This window comes from Columba livia, chromosome 7 (genome assembly GCF_036013475.1).
Source record: "Columba livia isolate bColLiv1 breed racing homer chromosome 7, bColLiv1.pat.W.v2, whole genome shotgun sequence".
Taxonomy (NCBI): domain Eukaryota; kingdom Metazoa; phylum Chordata; class Aves; order Columbiformes; family Columbidae; genus Columba; species Columba livia.
Genome location: NC_088608.1, coordinates 5,514,964 through 5,532,571, shown reverse-complemented (window position 1 = coordinate 5,532,571; position 17,608 = coordinate 5,514,964). Strand labels below are relative to the sequence as shown.

Sequence of the window (17,608 nt, the reverse complement as noted above, 5' to 3'; positions counted from 1 at the left end):
TCAGAGTTCTAAGTTTTCTAGTGTGTTTGCATATATATTTTAATATAGTACATATATATAAAAATAGGAGATATATATGTATATATATATATAAAAGTTGTCTATCTCCAAGAAAGGAAAAAGAACGCAAAATTTACACAGATAACAGCCAATTCCAAGAACAAACCACTCTGGTATGCTCAAGAACTCTAATCACACCGCTTCATATTTTGGCAAATTATATCTGGGTGAAATGGTATGCAATAAAACAAATGACAAATTCTAACTTCAAGTATCCCAAACATATCATTTGACAATCACATCCAGGGGCCCTGTTCTTGCTAGCTATTTCAAATGAGTAAGAAAATTACACAGATCTTAATACTAACTGCACACAGATTCAGCAATGAGATACTGGTCTACAATTGTGTGCAGGGATATGCCAAATGCCCTTCAGTGGAGTGTGAGATATACAGAATTAATATGAAGTCTTATCTGAAAGCTCATAGTTTTAAAAAAAAAAAAAAAAAGCAACTATATACTGTATTTAGTAACGGGATAAGACATTCTACAATGAAAACTGATGCATTTCATATTCTAGTTTAATTCCTCTGCATAAAAACACACCACTTTATGTTCATACTATGGCCATTTAAGTCAGCCATGTGAGCAACTCTATCCACAGAACTTCTACAAAGCTCAGTTACGAAAAAACTGAGATCTCTGTGGTTGCAATTCCATGAATAAATGTTAACATGTACAGCACAAGTGACTTAGTAGTCTACAGAAAAGACTTAAAATTACTATTTCTTAAAACAGTGTTTTTCAGTAATCCAAAAACCTAAACAACTGAATTACCTGGATTTGCTTCCAGATAGTAACATGTTAAAGAGAGAAAACCAATTAAAAACAAAATCATACTTCTCTTTAAAATATCATTACAAAAAACCATTAAAAGTCTCTGAATTACAAAATTACTTCCTGTATAATGCAGCATTTTCAGACACAGCTTTGTTTTGTTAATGATCAACGTATTTCCTTAATACACAATATACCTGACCAGAATATAAAGAGATAGAAACAACTAATGGTTACTGTACATGTACAAACAGGGAGGGTAACGACTTACAAAATCATAGAGGTATGTAAATGTAACTTCAGGGATATAAAAATACTTTCCAATAATAAAGGAAAACACATTCCCAAGACAAATATTATAGAGAATATTATTTTTAACATCTGTCAAACTGGATTTTCATTTAGTTGGTAGAGTTCCTGTAAAGTGATCAGAAATTTTAAACAGAACAAATCTGTTCTACAAACAAAAATTATGTAAGTAGTTTTGGGACTGGAACTAATCAGGGAAACTCAAGTAATATTTGCTGTGTTGGAGGAAGTTCACGAAGCACATGCAGTTCAATGATTCTAGAAAGTATCCTTACATGTAAATGCTAACAGCTTGAGTACGCAAAAATAATAATTACTCAACCATACAATGATATTGAATCTCGGCTGACACATACTTGCTTTAAAATTCTCATGTTCTATTACAGTCCTTCACCTTACTTGCCTACATTATGTATCCTAAATTAAACCTCCAATAAATATAGCTGTAAAATGCATTGACTGTAACATTTTGATATAAGTGTTCAAAGATGCTTCAAGGCATTTATTCACAATAATGCAAAACTTTTCAGTCCCTATCTTCTATAGATTACATTGGAGAATATTTTTTAATTTTCAGGTATTTCATGACAGCTTAAGAAAAGAAGCAAGCTATACTCTCATGCTCTGTGGTGTGAAAATATCCATGGAATTAATTTTCACTAAACTCTTAAAGATCCCTGTGGGTTTTAAATACCGATAATACTACAACATTTGCTGAGTTTCAGCTTGCATTTGGATACAGATGGTATGATGCACGTGACAAATCCCTCTCATTTTACAGAGAAAGCAATTTTTATGGTTTCCTTACTGTTAATAAAGTTCCCTACATCTCAATAAAATGTAATAGTCTCTGTAGGACTCAACCATGCCATGCAGAACAAGCTAATAGGAACTCACATTAAACAACTGGCCTTTATTTTGTTGTAGCCTGTTCACTTATAAAAGTGGATGAAGTTTTCACAGAACTGTGTCTCAATGGTGTCTCTGCCAAGTAGCACTATTAATATTATAATTGCACAAACCTTTTTTATTTTCCCTAGTGTTCTGAAAAATAACAGAGATGAAAACTCCCTTCAGCATCTGGTTCCTGAACCATAGAATAGTTTGGGTGGGAAGGGACCTTCACAGTTCCCCCAGTGCCCCCCCTGCCATGAGCAGGGACATCTTCACCAGCTCAGGTTGCTCAGAGCCCCGTCCAGCCTGGCCTGGGATGCCTCCAGGGATGGAGCATTCACCACCCCTCTGGGCAACCTGGGCCAGGCTCTCACTACCCTTCCTCATGTCTGGCCTAAAGCCAGTTCTGGCTTCAGACACATGGAAAGAAGGCCTGTACTCAATTTGGGACCTTCAGTATCTATTTAACTATCTGAAGAGAATTACTACCTGGAAATGACAGGCACCACAAAATGGGAAACAACTATCTGCAGCTTTACACAGCCGGAACAAGCATTTTGCTAAGTGGTGAACATTAGTAACCATGGCCTCCCATTGACTCCTACAGTCCACAGGCAGCTTATCAGCAAACACTGAAAATTAATTCCATTTAACGCATTAGTATTCTGCCAATAAAATACTGTAACTCAAAACTCACTTACAAAGTATTTGTTGAATATCAGTCCTTTTGCTAGGCCTTGTCAGCTTAGCCCATGAATGTTCAAAATGCTTATCTGAAAAGAGAATAAAATCTATTCTCCTGCCACCTACACACACCTGTGTGTACATTACAGATACAAATGCCTGGAAGCACAATGATAGCATGAGTAAGAGAGGGACAGAAAATGACCATGAAAGTGGGGAAAAACATGTGACAATGCCTCTGGGTTCCCAACTCCCACTAAGTTCAGCAAAACTCAACAAGGGACTGGGAAGACTCCTCTTTTCAAAGAGGCAAAAACTCGCAAATCTTAAACTGTTTCCGAGATGAAGTACTGCAGAGCTGAAAGAGGTTCGACAATAACACTGTATCCTTTCAAAACTATCAACAATTTTAACTCTTACTTTGCCTTTACAGAGGCTTTTCAGCACTAACGAAAATATTAATTTAACCACTCGGCATTGTTGTGCTTTAAAAAGACAGAAATGCTACTACTCATGAAGTAGTTTATGCCCTCCAAGTCAGTGGGAATTAAGATAGTGTCTCCTGGGGAACAGAATCATTTCTTGGAGACATAGTTCTACCCATCAATTTGAAGACCATAATTCTGCCAATAAACATGATGTTCCCACTTCTTCAATTCCTAGAATACCCTTGATATCTCAAACACAGTAGTGATTCTCTGTCCTGCAGATTCTCCTCCAACCAGACCAAGCTTAAGTACAGCGTACCTCCCAACATGTGAAATCATATTTTCAACTAATGCAAACCAGATACTAAGGTAAAAATCCAGTGAACTGAATAAAATCAAGAGGAAAAAAATACGCTCACATTCAGTTTGGTAAACCTATGTCTTAAATAACAATGGAAGCCCACTCCCCAATGACCTCTAAAGAAGTCCAAAGGTCAAAAGCACTCTTTTAGTTCTTTAATGAAAATTTGGAAGTATCAAGACATAAGGACAAAAAAGGTGTATTTATCTTCTATCCCTTTTATCCCTACAAAAAATATTGCCATAAGACTTTTAACTATAATATGCTATACTGCTAGCATATGTTAACATCTTTTTGTCACTCTGAATACCTAAACATTACTGAGAGTAGATCAGAATTTGGGAATGTTTCATGATTAAGAATGAAATACAAGCCATAGTCACTGAGTGAAAAACCAAAACAAGATGAAATCTGAAAGTACGTCCACTTGCCTTCTGAATCATACGTGATGTACAAAGTTTTTAGGAATGAAATCAGAAAATTCAAGGTAAGATAGGAAAATGAGAAAAGCAATTGGTTTTTAAGCTGAAAAAAACCATTGAAAGCCCTACTGTAACTTTTTATGAGAGAGTTTCCCCTTGTGATTTCACTGCTACAGAAGATTTACATTTATATTTAGCAATGCATTTGTCACTGTCAATTGTATTTATGTTCCCCGTGCTGTAACTGATCATCACAGAAGTTGGAGAACATCACTCAATTTTCTCAAATCTCATTCTTTCCAAAAAGCTAAAAATTAGTACATGCACCTTATTCTTCCAAAACATTAATTAGATGTTGACTAGGGAAGTTGAAACAAAGCTCTCTAAAGCAGGAGCTAGCGTATCTTGTAAGCAAGACTATGCTAAAAAATAATCCCCAAACCAAAGAAAACACAAGATGCAAAATCCTCAATAAAATCCCAGTATCAGTATTTTAGAATGAAAAGTTCAAAGGCCAGATTCCTGTATTAACACCATAGTTTTGTAAAGCTTGTAAGACCGCAATTCAAAAATGGTATTTTGTAAGGTACATTTACTGCAATAAAAAATATAATTCTTGGACAACCCAATTGCATTGTCTTAGTCCCTCTGTCAAGCACATGCATTGATACCACTTCTCTATCATCCTGTATCTTTCCAGAAATAGATGAAATCAGCTGTATCATAGTATTTCCCATCTAAGATATGTGTATAAAGGCACTGTCTTTTAAGTGATTTTTCTGTCCCAGTAGACTGCAACTGTACTATACCTATGATATAACGCAAGCTCTAAACATTAGCTGTGAACTGATTTGAAAGCAAATTATGAGGGCACTGTAAAATGTCAAGTGAACTTGGAATTTTACTAGGAAGAGGTACAAGAGCATCAGTGAAGAAGGCAGGGCAAAAGAGAAGGATATAATGCATTTAACTCCTAACCTGTTAACAAAAGATTAGTGATATTTGTGTGATGAAGTAGTCAAATAGAACAAGCAGAAAAAAATACAGTTTTAATATGAAGGCATATATTAACATATACTAAAGCCATAACTTAGGCTCTCTTAATGGATTCCCAGGTAGAATTTATTTAAAAATGAAAATCAATGGAGTATGACAAAATAATTGTATGTTTCAGGAAGCCAATATATAACATAGGTAACTTCAAATTTCTAGACTGATAGCTTGTAAACTCAATGAGTAACAGGAACAGCTCATGAGAAAATTGGTTTAGAAGGAAGGTTGGTCAAAGAGTTAACGAGTTAAAAATGTGGAGACACAAGATATTTTCAGGTCATGACTTGGTCACAGATTTCTTACTCTCTGTAAATTAACCAGAACTTCCTAATGCCTTTGAAGATCTTCAGACACTTTTTACTATCAGTGCGATATGCATCCAACTACTTTTCAGGATCTGATCCTTAATGCCTTCCCACCTTCCTTCGCATGTAGGCAAATGTGAAACCTAATTTCACAGGAAATCTATGAGGATATCTTAACTAAAAATTGTTTTCTATTTATACACTGTGGTGGAGAGGTACCTGCTTTCCTACAGATTTATGACCACTTGCTCTAAAACGAACAGTGTCCTACTCAAGTTCTCAGTGATGTCTACTGAAAACCAGCAGTATTGCTAGTGAAATCTACATACACATAATACACATTTTTATTATAAAAAATAAATAGCTAGAGGTTAATACTGTAACAAACAATCAACTACCAAGTCCTTCAGCTATAGATGAATTTATTTAGAAGGTTTAAAAACTGGGGTTTTATTTCATTTATAAGAATAGTATACAATATTTACCATACTTACAATAAACTATACATAATATTCACCTGCATGGAAGTCTACGCCTACAGCAAACGAAGTTCCAGATATAGGCATTAGAGCATCCATTTTATCATTTGGATCAAGAGGAATTCCTCTAATTCCTTCATGAACAGAATACATAAGAAACGATTCAATACCTATGGTAAAAATAAAACAGCCAATGAGAGCAAAGTGGAGACTTTCACAATTAACAAGACTTGAGGAGTTAACAAGAATAGACAGTTTTCCAGTACTGCTCCATTGTTTTCCAGAAGGATAACTCCATCTCTCTGAAAAAACCATACATGAATTGTTATGGTATATTTCTAATAAAATGGCAAATACAGTCTTATAAAGAGAAAGGAGTCAATATCCATTTCAAGAATCACTTTAGAGTAAAGTAATTAGCAGTAATTAAAATGGAAACTTAAGAAGAAAATGTTTTAGAATCATGAGGAATTTAAGAATATTTTCAGTGCATATCTGCACTTTCTGTATATATTCAGCAACAGACAATTTTAAAGAACTTGTAGAAAGCAGGACTCAAGACTCAATTGTCTGTCTGAGGCAGGGATTCATCTCGCCTCATTTAGTCACGCACACCCGCTTTAGACAATGGAGAGAAATACATAGTTTTAGTGAATAATGCAGCTGATGCATTTGAAATGTCTACTTTTGTGTTAATCACACTCCAAATAAACCTATTTCTACTAAGAAGGAAGAAATTTGACTGTGTAGGGGTCTCGTTAGGTAGTCATTTGGAGCTAAGATGAATCATGCCTAAGCGTTGACAAACAAAACCAGAACAAATATTTTGTTGCCTTAAGATATCAGATCACTTCTAAGTTAAAGGAAATCATGCAGCGTGATGACACATAACTCATATTCTTGAAGTATATTAACTACTATAAACAAAAAGTTCCTTTTTCTTCACATCAGTTCTTTGAAAACTTCTTTCTTTGTAAATAGCTAGCTAGTAGAAGACCCTGAAAATGTGGACTAAACATTTTTAGATCATTACAAAATTTCCTTCTAAGCAAGCTGGCAAATGAAAAGAGCAAAGCTAAACAAGTATATATGTACAGAACAGTACTTGTCAAATTTTCTCTGTGAATATTCAAGACAGAATAAAAATGTTTTTACTCGTGATCTTTTTAAGTGAAGTAAAATTTAATCATGACAAGCTGTTATGATCCAGAAAACAGTATATCTAACATAAAGGAGGAATACATCTCAAATACACAACATCCACCAGTCTTACCTTGACCCATAACTGAAAATTATAAATATCTGAAGAAGTAATTGTAAAAGTAAAAAATACTACGTAAAAAAAAGTTAAGAATGCAGTGTTGTCACATACAGAAAACACTGAAGAAGCAGAAAAGCCACATTTATGTTGCTTAATTCTACTTTTATGTATATTCTGCTAACTAGAGGAGGTAACAATTCCTCATAGGAATAAATAATATTAAGTTTATATGACTATAAGGCATCTGGTTGTTCCATATTATTCAGGGAAAAATTAATACATCAATACTGTAGCCTATAAGGTAAGGTACGTGACCCTGGAAATATACATACTGCTATTAATGTGGCTCAAATAGACTGTTTTTCTGCCTAGATTTAAAAAGAAGCTAAAAAAAAGAAGAGTTTCCACAAAATACTATGCAGAACTAAATAAAGAAATTGAAAGCTAAATTGAAATTCTGTCCTTACCACAACAGACATTTATCTGTTACTGCTTTGTTCAAGCATATTAAATATTGTTATTTAACTTAAAATTAGTAGGAAAGTTTATTTAATCATCACAGTGTTCTCATATGCCTGAAGTTAGTTAAAATAAATACTGAAATCCGTTTTACCCTTGCACGCCATGCGGTTTTTTTGAAGGTTGTAGCCTACTGTACACACACAAGTCCTCGTGGTTTCTGATGTCGGCAAACAGAGCTGGGAGCACCCACCGTTGTTTAACTGGCATGAATTGCTACCTATACCATGACAGGAGAAGAGGAGACAAAGTTTGTACAGTGCAATCCTGACATCAATTTATGAATATTGCCAAAACCAAATTGTGTTCAGCTAGCTTCATAGAAAAACTGAGATATCCATAAAATATTTCAAGCTATGCTACTATTCATATACTACTCTATGCTTCACACCTACAGTATTTTACCTGCACACTTTTCTTTCCTTAAAATTTTCTTAGAATGTTCCCTTTTTTTCCTTAGAATTTTTTAAATAATACAGTTTTCTGAAGAAGAATCTGCCCGTCTTAAAGAAAAAGCATATGACAGAACTGAAAATACTATAATATGTTGCGTTTGTGAGTAGTAATGCTGAAATATCATTGACATTATTCTAAAAGGTATCTCTTATTCTAGACCATGAGAGTATCACCAATCATAGTTCAGTCATTCATCAGATGTTATATTAACTTCATATCTTAATAAACCACTATTTATTTCGTATATGTAAGATACATTCCAATTTTATCTCACAGATCTATGCTCCAACTTAATTAAAACAATATTTACTTTTAAGTAATAGATGAAATTTTTTTACTAAGATAAATTATAAACATTATGCACAGTACAGTAAACACATCTCCAAAATGTGAAGCTTCATGAAGAAACATTTGAGTCTACTAAGACATTCAAGGAATTAGTTGATTACAAGTTACCAAACACTTATGAATCAGAGAGCTACTTGTCACATTCATTCTTGCATTCCTAATTTGGAAGTAGAAAGTACTTCCTCTATAATCCTAGATGTTTTCTGAAATCTGTAAGCACCCTCACATCACATCTGCTCTCATGTGACTTTGATTTAATGAAATGCAAGATGCATACAAAATATGATGAGATTCTTTTAAAAACAAACAAAAAATCAAATGTAAAGCTGTATCCCATCTACACTATTTAATTATTGTATGCAAAACCCTGACATTCATGTCAAAATATAGACCAGCATATACGACTATACAACTTCATCGCTCTTGTTGCGGTTAAAGTTCATAGTACAGAATGATAAAACTGTTACTTTCCTTGACTTGTATACAAAGCAAGATGTATATTAATGCCACAGACACCAGATATTGTGGAAATTTGGGCACTCAGGATGCTATCTATATTTCTCCATGGCAGGGAGTTCAAGCATTTTAAAAAGTCAGAGAAATTACTAAATGCCTAAATTTTTATTAGTTACTGTTCCACCACATTCAAAACTAAGGGCATGACTAGAAAACACCTTTGTTTTTTTCCTAGATTAGGTAAAAAGGGAAGTGTTCCCAGAAGTGTTCAGTATGGAACTGAATTAATGTCCTTTGCACAAGAACTACTTATTGTCCATCAGATATCAGGCAGCTCAGCTCCATCCTGGGTTCTTTTGGAAGCTTCTCCACAAAACAAAATACTTGTTTAATGTATATCCCATCCTTATCCTTTTCAGTGAGACCATCAACACTTTGAAAGTAGCTGGAATCAGAAATAATCTCCTTCTAAAGAATCTCCCAAGTTTTTAATCTCTGATCTCCCAATTCATAAAACTGTGTGCAGGATCCCAAATTACACTTCTTCATTTTACCTTACTTCCCCCTTTGCCAACTAAGTTTTAGCAGTGTTAGCAATATTCCCCCCATTTTTCTGCTGCCTCACACTTGATTTATGCTACCGTCACCTCTGTGACTTTTGATGAATTAAACTGTCTCAAAACAAATAGATAATTAAGAATATTAATGAATTCTCCCACAATACTTCACTTAAAATTTCAGCTGAGATGACATTCATACATGAACTGTTTTTTCTTGACTAAAAATGTTAATTGTAGATTCTCTAAAAGAACTTCAAACTTCACTCCAGTGCAAACGTCAAACTTCAGAAAACATCTGATAAATTATCCTATTCTATTCAGTAATTTATTAAATAACAAAACATTTTATAGTATTTTATCACCAAATTACAATGAATTATTTTGTTCTAACATGGGAAAAGTCTAAAAGCTGGTTAAACGTGCCTAAAATTTAACATACCTTGCTGTGCTGCTTTATCATACACTTTCATATGTACAACACCTGAAGTTTTGTTTCGCAGGACAGTTGGGTTTCTTCCATCTTTCTTGTTACAGGTACCAATCTGAGCTAAGTTCTGGTCTGCCCACCAAAGCTTTTTATCTGCAAAATTTTCAAGTTTAAAAATTAAGAGGGCCATTAGCATATTATATATGTTCCAAACTTAAGGTGGAAAAAAGCTCTGGATATTAATTCTCTGATTTCTCAGATCAATTTTAAGGAAAATAATAAATAATATTTTTTTAATTTTAAAAAAATTTGAATTCATAAATTGACTTTTTTCTCTTTACATCAGAGGTTTTCACATATTATTAAGTGGAAAAACTGAAAGTTATAACTGAAAGTTACAAAACTTGAATGATATATCATATACTACTACAACACAGGGTTTGTTCTCGAGCTGTGCTATATCCATTCATTATGTATGTGAAGACTACAGGAATTCGGGCTCTAGGTTTTCATTTCTTCACCTGAGTGTTAAAATAAGTATGACAATTACCATAACATTAAATAAGATTCTTGTTACTGTCTTAAAGAAATTATTGAAATTACAAACCTACATTGACAGTAACTTTTTCACCACAATTTACACAAGATTTTAAAATAACAGAAAAAATAAGGCATATTATGCACATACTAGCATAAAACTTCAAACCATCCTCATCAATCCATACATGTAGAATACTTGAATCATAGTATGAGGATTTGTCAAAAATTTATGACAGAGTATTCTCACTTGATGCTGAACTGTAGTGTAAATAACTATTTTTCAAGGGTTGGATTTCAGGTGACTTTAATCATAAAGATTTCACTTAAATTCTAAGTGACAGGAGAATATAAACACTAAGTTTGATTGTTATGCTGTGGCCATATTGGTTACTGCACAATGTAAATTCTAATTTAAAAAGAAATTGAGATACAAATACCAGCATCAATGGAAAGACAATCTTCATAACCATTTAAACAACGGTGTATGATGACAAGCAATTTAAAAGAAATTTCAATAAACTGAAAGGTATCCATGAGATGTATATCCTCTACTTCCAGGAAAATGTTATTTTTGAAGACCTATTCACATAATTTAAATAGCAACAGTAGAAATCGCTTTAGTTTTGTCCAGTGTTACCAGTTCATAATTTTGAGACTTTGACCATTACCTGCAGGAATTAATGAAAGAGCCTGTTCAGTTAAAGAGCTTGCTAGTCTTTTATTCATCTAGCAAAAGCGACTAAGGTGCCTCAATGTCAATCTAATTTCTTTAAGGCAATAAACTTTACTACTACTCCTCAAACCAGTATTGGGGTGGTATTCCTACCAAGTTTTGAATATTTCATGTTTCATACCATCACTTGAAACCATGCAAATGAGCTATAAAGTCAGTCACAACAAACATGAAGAAAAAACCAAAGACAACCTATAGGAAACAAAGCAAGAATAAATAATGCAAGCGGAAGAAAAGAATATGATTTATATATATTTTTGAAAACCTTCCCAGCAGCTCTCATAGAAAATTTCTGTTTCTTATTGCTAAGGCTTGGAAGAGAGAATAGGTTAAAATTAGGGGAAATCAGAAGAAAGCCAGAAATGCCCTTCACTCTTTGTATTTCTTTATACCCCATGCACACACTTATTAGCTTTACTGTAGCTCTGAACGATAACATCAAGATCATAGCACTGCTTTCTACACCAGTTTCTGCCCATGTTTCAAGGAAGACGCTGGGTTGATGCTGGAAAAGCTCCGTACTTGTGACTTGCCATGTGCCAAGTGAGAAGGAACCCCAACACTTAAATTCCACATATGCAGGCACCAGCACCGCACACTCAGGGCAGAATCATTTGTTTAATGCAAACTAACATATTGTGCATAAATATCTTCCATGGGGTACATTGTGACAGTTGAGCTTAGAACAAACTAAAGAATGCATTGACATTTTGAAAGTGTATTTCTGAAAGGCAAACTTTTGTCAGCTTCAAAAGAAAATAAATGTAGTCATGATGTTTATTGTCTAATTTTAACAGACTAAACACTTGAGAACTTAAATGAGCTTCCAAAACAAGGGCTCAGCCAACTCTTAGTGACTGAATGTTCAAAGTGAAGAGCTTCTTACTCAACCAATACCAAGTCCTTCAGCTGTTTCTAAGATTTTCATTTTTATCAGAATTAATTTCAGCTAGATTATTCCCATTATTCATCAGTCTCAATGGTTCCTGGAAGCAAAGCAAACAAGCCCTTTCCTGTCTGTGTGAGACTGCAAAACAGAGCATATCAAACATACAGAAACCACGTGGCCAGTGCTAACGCTTCATGTCATCCTTCAGACACTGCATAAAATGTTTTTTCAGTGAAGAACTTCCTGACAATTCAAGCTGGAGACAAACAAATCCAATGCAAAAGCATCATCAGCTCCTTCCATCAAGCGTAACAGCCACAACACGCTGTATTTTACTTTTCACAGTAGAGGCATGAGATACTTCTGCTTGGTTTTGGTAACTGTTTAAAACCAGAGAGGTAGCAGCCTGTGCTTTGTTTTGACACAGAGAAAGTGGGGAATCGAGAGAAAAAAGGGCAAAAATTTAAGGAACACGTGAGGAAAATGGGGTACCGTGATAGCAAATTGTGGAATTGTGAATGGGGAAAGGCTCTACAATGTCCGCAGCAGAGACATCTGCTGTGCAGGAGAGCAGGAGAGAAACTGGGGTGAGGTCTCAGGATAAAAGATGTGGAGTGTTGCAGTGGAATATTATGGAGAGGAGGCTACAGAGAGAAGCTGAAGGTACCGCATCATTAAGATTCAGGAGACATAACAGCCATCTTCACCAGTTACACTTTAGCTGCAACAACTTCTGATTTGAGGCTACTTCCACAGAAAGTCCTAAATTGGAAATGCCTAGTTATATATGGAAATTCTACTCACTTTAGGAAAGAAATTAATTCTCACGAGTGAAAAAAGATTGCTTGTAATGCTAAAACGCACTCTTCATTAAAAACAAATTAGAATCAACAACTAAGAAATCATCAAAAAATGAAAAGCAGGCTCTACCTCCCAGTGCATCAGAATATAATTTTAAACTACTTTGATACCAAACTCTAACATTGAAGTCACAGCCAATCTTCTGATTTCAAGTCCTTAACATGAGTTCACCCTGGCTCTGGAGGACACACAGATGTATGATGAGATCACCTTAGTGTCCAAGGTGGACAAGTCCCACAGTCCACAGTATGTTTCACAGTGTTCCTCATTTTCTTTGAATGCCAGAACACCCTGAGCCCTTACTCCCTTCACAAGACAAATAGAATGATGACCTCTTTCCAGCTCATTGTGGGTTCAGTTGCTCCCAACTTAGTCAAGTCGTTCACCTCAGGGACCAGCTAAACACCCTGTGGCTCACACCTTCAGAAAAGAAGTTACAGATTTTAAATTTAATTTAAATTTAAAATTGTACTTCTGAAGATCCAGAACCTATATTTGTCATATATTATAAATAACTTAAGCTATTTTGTTAGTAAAATTTAATCAACCAAATAAAACGTAGTTCTGGTACTAGTTTTCCATGAAGTCTCAGCAAGGAAAAAAAGTTTCATTGTCCCATCTCTGCTCTACTCTCTGAGGTAACGAAACAGTACAAAAATAAGTGCAAGCAACTCCCCTCTGCTCTCAGCTTTTTGGAATCACAGAAAGTCAGGGATTGGAAGGGACCTCAAAAGCTCATCCAGTCCAATCCCCCACTGCAGCAGGAACACCCAGATGAGGTTACACAGGAAGGTGTCCAGGCGGGTTTGAATGTCTGCAGAGAAGGAGACTCCACAACCTCCCTGGGCAGCCTGGGCCAGTGTCTGTCACCCTCACTGAGAAGAAGTTTCTTCTCAAATTTAAGTGGAACCTTTTGTGTTCCAGTTTCAACCCATTACCCCTTGTCTTTCCATTGGTTGTCACCGAGAAGAGCCTGGCTCCATCCTCCTGACACTCACCCTTTATGTATCTGTAAACATTAATGACATCACCCCTCAGTCTCCTCTTCTCCAGCTCCAGAGCCCCAGCTCCCTCAGCCTTTCCTCACACGGGAGATGCTCCACTCCCTTCAGCATCTTTGTTGCCCTGCGCTGGACTCTCTCCAGCAGTTCCCTGTCCTGCTGGAACTGAGGGGCCACAACTGGACACAAAATTCCAGGTGCAGTCTCACCAGGGCAGAGTAGAGGGGAAGAAGAACCTCTCTGACCTACTGACCACCCCCTTCTAATCCACCCCAGGTACCATTGGCCTTCCTGGCCACAAGGGCCCAGTGCTGGCTCATGGTCATCCTGCTGTCCCCAGGACCCCCAGGTCCCTTTCCCCTGCACTGCTCTCTAATAGGTCATTCCCCAACTTACGCTGGAACCTGGGGCTGTTCCTACCCAGATGCAAGACTCTACACTTGCCCTTGTTATATTTAGTTAGATTTTTCCCTGCCCAGCTCTCCAGCCTGTCCAGGTCTCTGGATGGCAGCACAGCCTCTGGTGTGTCAGCCACTCCTCCCAGCTGGTGTCAGCAGCAAACTTGCTGATAGTACACTCTATTCCCTCAAAGTAACTATTTTTAACAAACGGAACTAGTTAACATTTTCATACCATATTACCTCAGACTTAGACTTGACCAACAATCTCAAGGGCAACACAGTTTCTGTGTGAATGTTAAATTTAACCATGAAAGGGAAAACAGAAAAAGAAATTACAGTAGCAATTTGAATTCAACTTTATCTTCAGTTTGCCACGTGTATTTTTAAACTGGTACAATTCAAATGACAGTGTGTGGACAGTGCCACTTGCTGAGGTTACTAACAAACCACTGCTCTGCAGTGAGTTAACTTCTCACTCATGACTGCATTTAAAGTATTAATTACTGTGAAATACAATCTCGCAGCAATGTTCTACATGAAGAACAAAAAAGTACAAACATTTCCTTTTCTTCTTCAAATAGTTCTGTATCTTTTAAACATCTTAAATGAAATAATTAAATGGGGCAAGTCTTTATAATGGCAAGTTTAACATCATCAGCGTTTTCATTTAATTTCGCACAGAAAAAGTTATTAGTGTAGATGAACCAGAAGTAAAACCCTAGATAGAAAAGAAACTTTAAAACTTGAGGAACACTGCCTTTTTCAACAAATACTGTGTATTAACCTCATTTCTAGTTCATTTTCTTTTCAGTTCAATGAATCGTTGCCTATGCTGCAGTTTTAATATTTAAATAACTAATTTATAGAGACAGTTGAGTGTTTCATGATGAAAGCTGCAGATTTTAAAAATAATTTCCATTGTGGTAACTGTAGAAAGTTACTGCAAAAAAAGAAAAGAAGGTCTGAAAATATCAAGGAAAAAAGGCAGTTACTCAGTCTTCACAGTAATGAGACAACAATATACAGAATGGAAATATTCTGAAGACTCAGAGACACAAATGAAGTTCTCCAGCAAAATCTGAGTAAAATTTAAAGGAAATCTACCATCTCATGCATTTAAAACTGCTAGAACTGACTGAATGAAAAGATCGTCCTGCGATATCAGCCTGTCAAAGTAATAGCAGCTTGAATCTGATTATTATTTTATCAGACCATCCTTACAACACAACATCTTTGTGCTCAATTTTGGTAGTGTGAATTATAACAAAAAGACAGATCAGAGATCAAAACATAAAAGTCACTATGTGATACAATCCATAAGTGAAATAATGGAAATTTGATTTTTTTTTTTTTCTGTGAAACTATGACGCACAATAACGAATTATTTATCCTAAAAGTTTAGGCTAACTTTTTCAATGAAGCAATCTGTTGTGAAGAAGTGATTTCAGTCTTGAAATCCTCTATTCAATCACGAATCAGAATGGTCCATTAAATAATTTTGGTAATGATGGCCGTCTTGTGCATAGTGTACTAGAACTTACCCATACCCATCCATCAAATATATATATATATCTATATATTTTAAAGACTGGAGTACAGGAAGATGCAAAGCACAGAGCTTTGTTTTGCATCACATATTTCAAAGCAGTAATTAAACTCATTAAGGCATTTCTTCAGTATTTTGTGTAAAAATTCACGCTTGGCTATGGTTTCAGGACTTGCCTGTCTCTTTAGGGAAAGGAAATAAATAAAAAATAACAAACAAATAACCAACTTTGCATATTCTCTTACTGAGAGGTGAAAGCATGGCACGTGCTTAATCAAGAATATCAATTACCAATAATTACTTAGACCACGAATAGTTTCCCTTCTCCCATTCAGTGTCAGTGTAGGGACAAACCATTTCTACATCAACAACAGAATGCTCCATCATGTGCCTCTTTTGCTCACCAAGCTACTGAATAGACTAGTGCTGCTTTCACATATGGTTAACGGTATCTAGAGAATTTCCATCAGTGGTGTCAGACACATCAGATCACCACGTTCTTCTTTCCCTCCCTCCACGACACAAGAATCATCAGAGCATAAACTCATTAGTAGCCCTTGAGTACCTGACTGTGAACACAGAGTTTGAGTAGTCTCCTACGCCATCCATTCCATTAAAAAAAAGAACAAATCACAAGTGAAAACTCAAAATACACTTCATAATAGCTCTTTTGTCTTCCTCTTCCATCTTAGCTAACATGACACCTGGATAAACATTTAATTAAAAATATAACTTAAAAAAACCTTACTGAATTAGTATTTATTTTCCTTTTATGTGGAGGCTTTATGTGGTGTACTACAAGTTTTAGGAAGATGTACGGATATAGAATGGGGAGTTAAATGAGAAAGACAACCTGAAAACTTCAGTAAGGTTAGGCTCATGAAAATCCTGACATTTAAGGTACATATATATATGTAAAACTAAACCAAATAAAACAAACAACAACAACAAAAATCAACCAAAACCCAACCCAAAACCGATCCCAAACAGAAAACAAACAACCCCAACATGAAACAAAACCAACAAAATCACAAATTCTGAAGTACAAACATCTTGAGGGGAAACTTCTCATGCTTACCTGCCAAAACCCATGAACTGGTCACAGCTGGCCAGTTACACCCTAAGAGCTAAATAATTTCATTTTTAATTGCTCAGAAGCTACTGGGTGACCAATATACATCACAACACAGTCTCAAAACTAAAAAACCCCAACACGTTACACAGATATTTTTGACTATGATTCTAAGCAGAAGTTTGGACTATATATCTCTGCGTTATGAATATATTCTCTCTGTAGATAACTCATCTGTGATTTTTAGCATTAGGATGAATTTACCTATTTCTATACTCAATTTAAAATAAACTAAATTATTTTAAAAACCCACTTGACTTCAGCATAAAGGCAACTTGCTTTCACAAGCTAGGAAAGAAACAACACTATTTGAAACGTTTAAATATCAAACTAAGGTTAAATGATTTATTTACTTGATTATGCTAACAAGAGTGTTGTTTGATCACTAATTGCAACCTTGTTGCTGAAACTGGGTTATAATATACATTAAAATTGTTGTATTTACCCTTTCTGCTGGATAATTAGCATTAAACACAGCAACATATTGGAAAACAGCAATTTCAAATGCCAAAAATTGCTACACTAGCATTGTGGACAGTCCTTTGGAGATTTCAAGCAGTACTCTGAATGCAAATTTTGATGGGCCATTAGTTTTCATTAATGGTGGTTTGAGTATTTATGGAAGACAACTATGCACTGTACTTAGAACTGGGCAAATTGCCTAGATATATTTCATATATTAATGCTAATGTAATGAATGGTGTTA

General features: G+C 35.3%; 1 protein-coding gene across 9 annotated transcripts in view; it reads right to left on the bottom strand.

Moving 5' to 3' along the window:
• Window positions 1-17,608, bottom strand: part of LRP1B (LDL receptor related protein 1B) — a 687,728-nt gene that overhangs the window by 177,141 nt on the left and 492,979 nt on the right. For all 9 annotated transcript variants that reach the window (XM_065070319.1, XM_065070313.1, XM_065070311.1 and 6 more), the window contains 3 exons: window positions 9,812-9,952; window positions 7,647-7,772; window positions 5,811-5,942 (listed from right to left, as the gene is read on the bottom strand). In XM_065070319.1, the coding sequence (XP_064926391.1) occupies window positions 5,811-5,942; window positions 7,647-7,772; window positions 9,812-9,952 (399 nt within the window). The remainder of the gene's footprint in view (window positions 1-5,810; window positions 5,943-7,646; window positions 7,773-9,811; window positions 9,953-17,608) is intronic.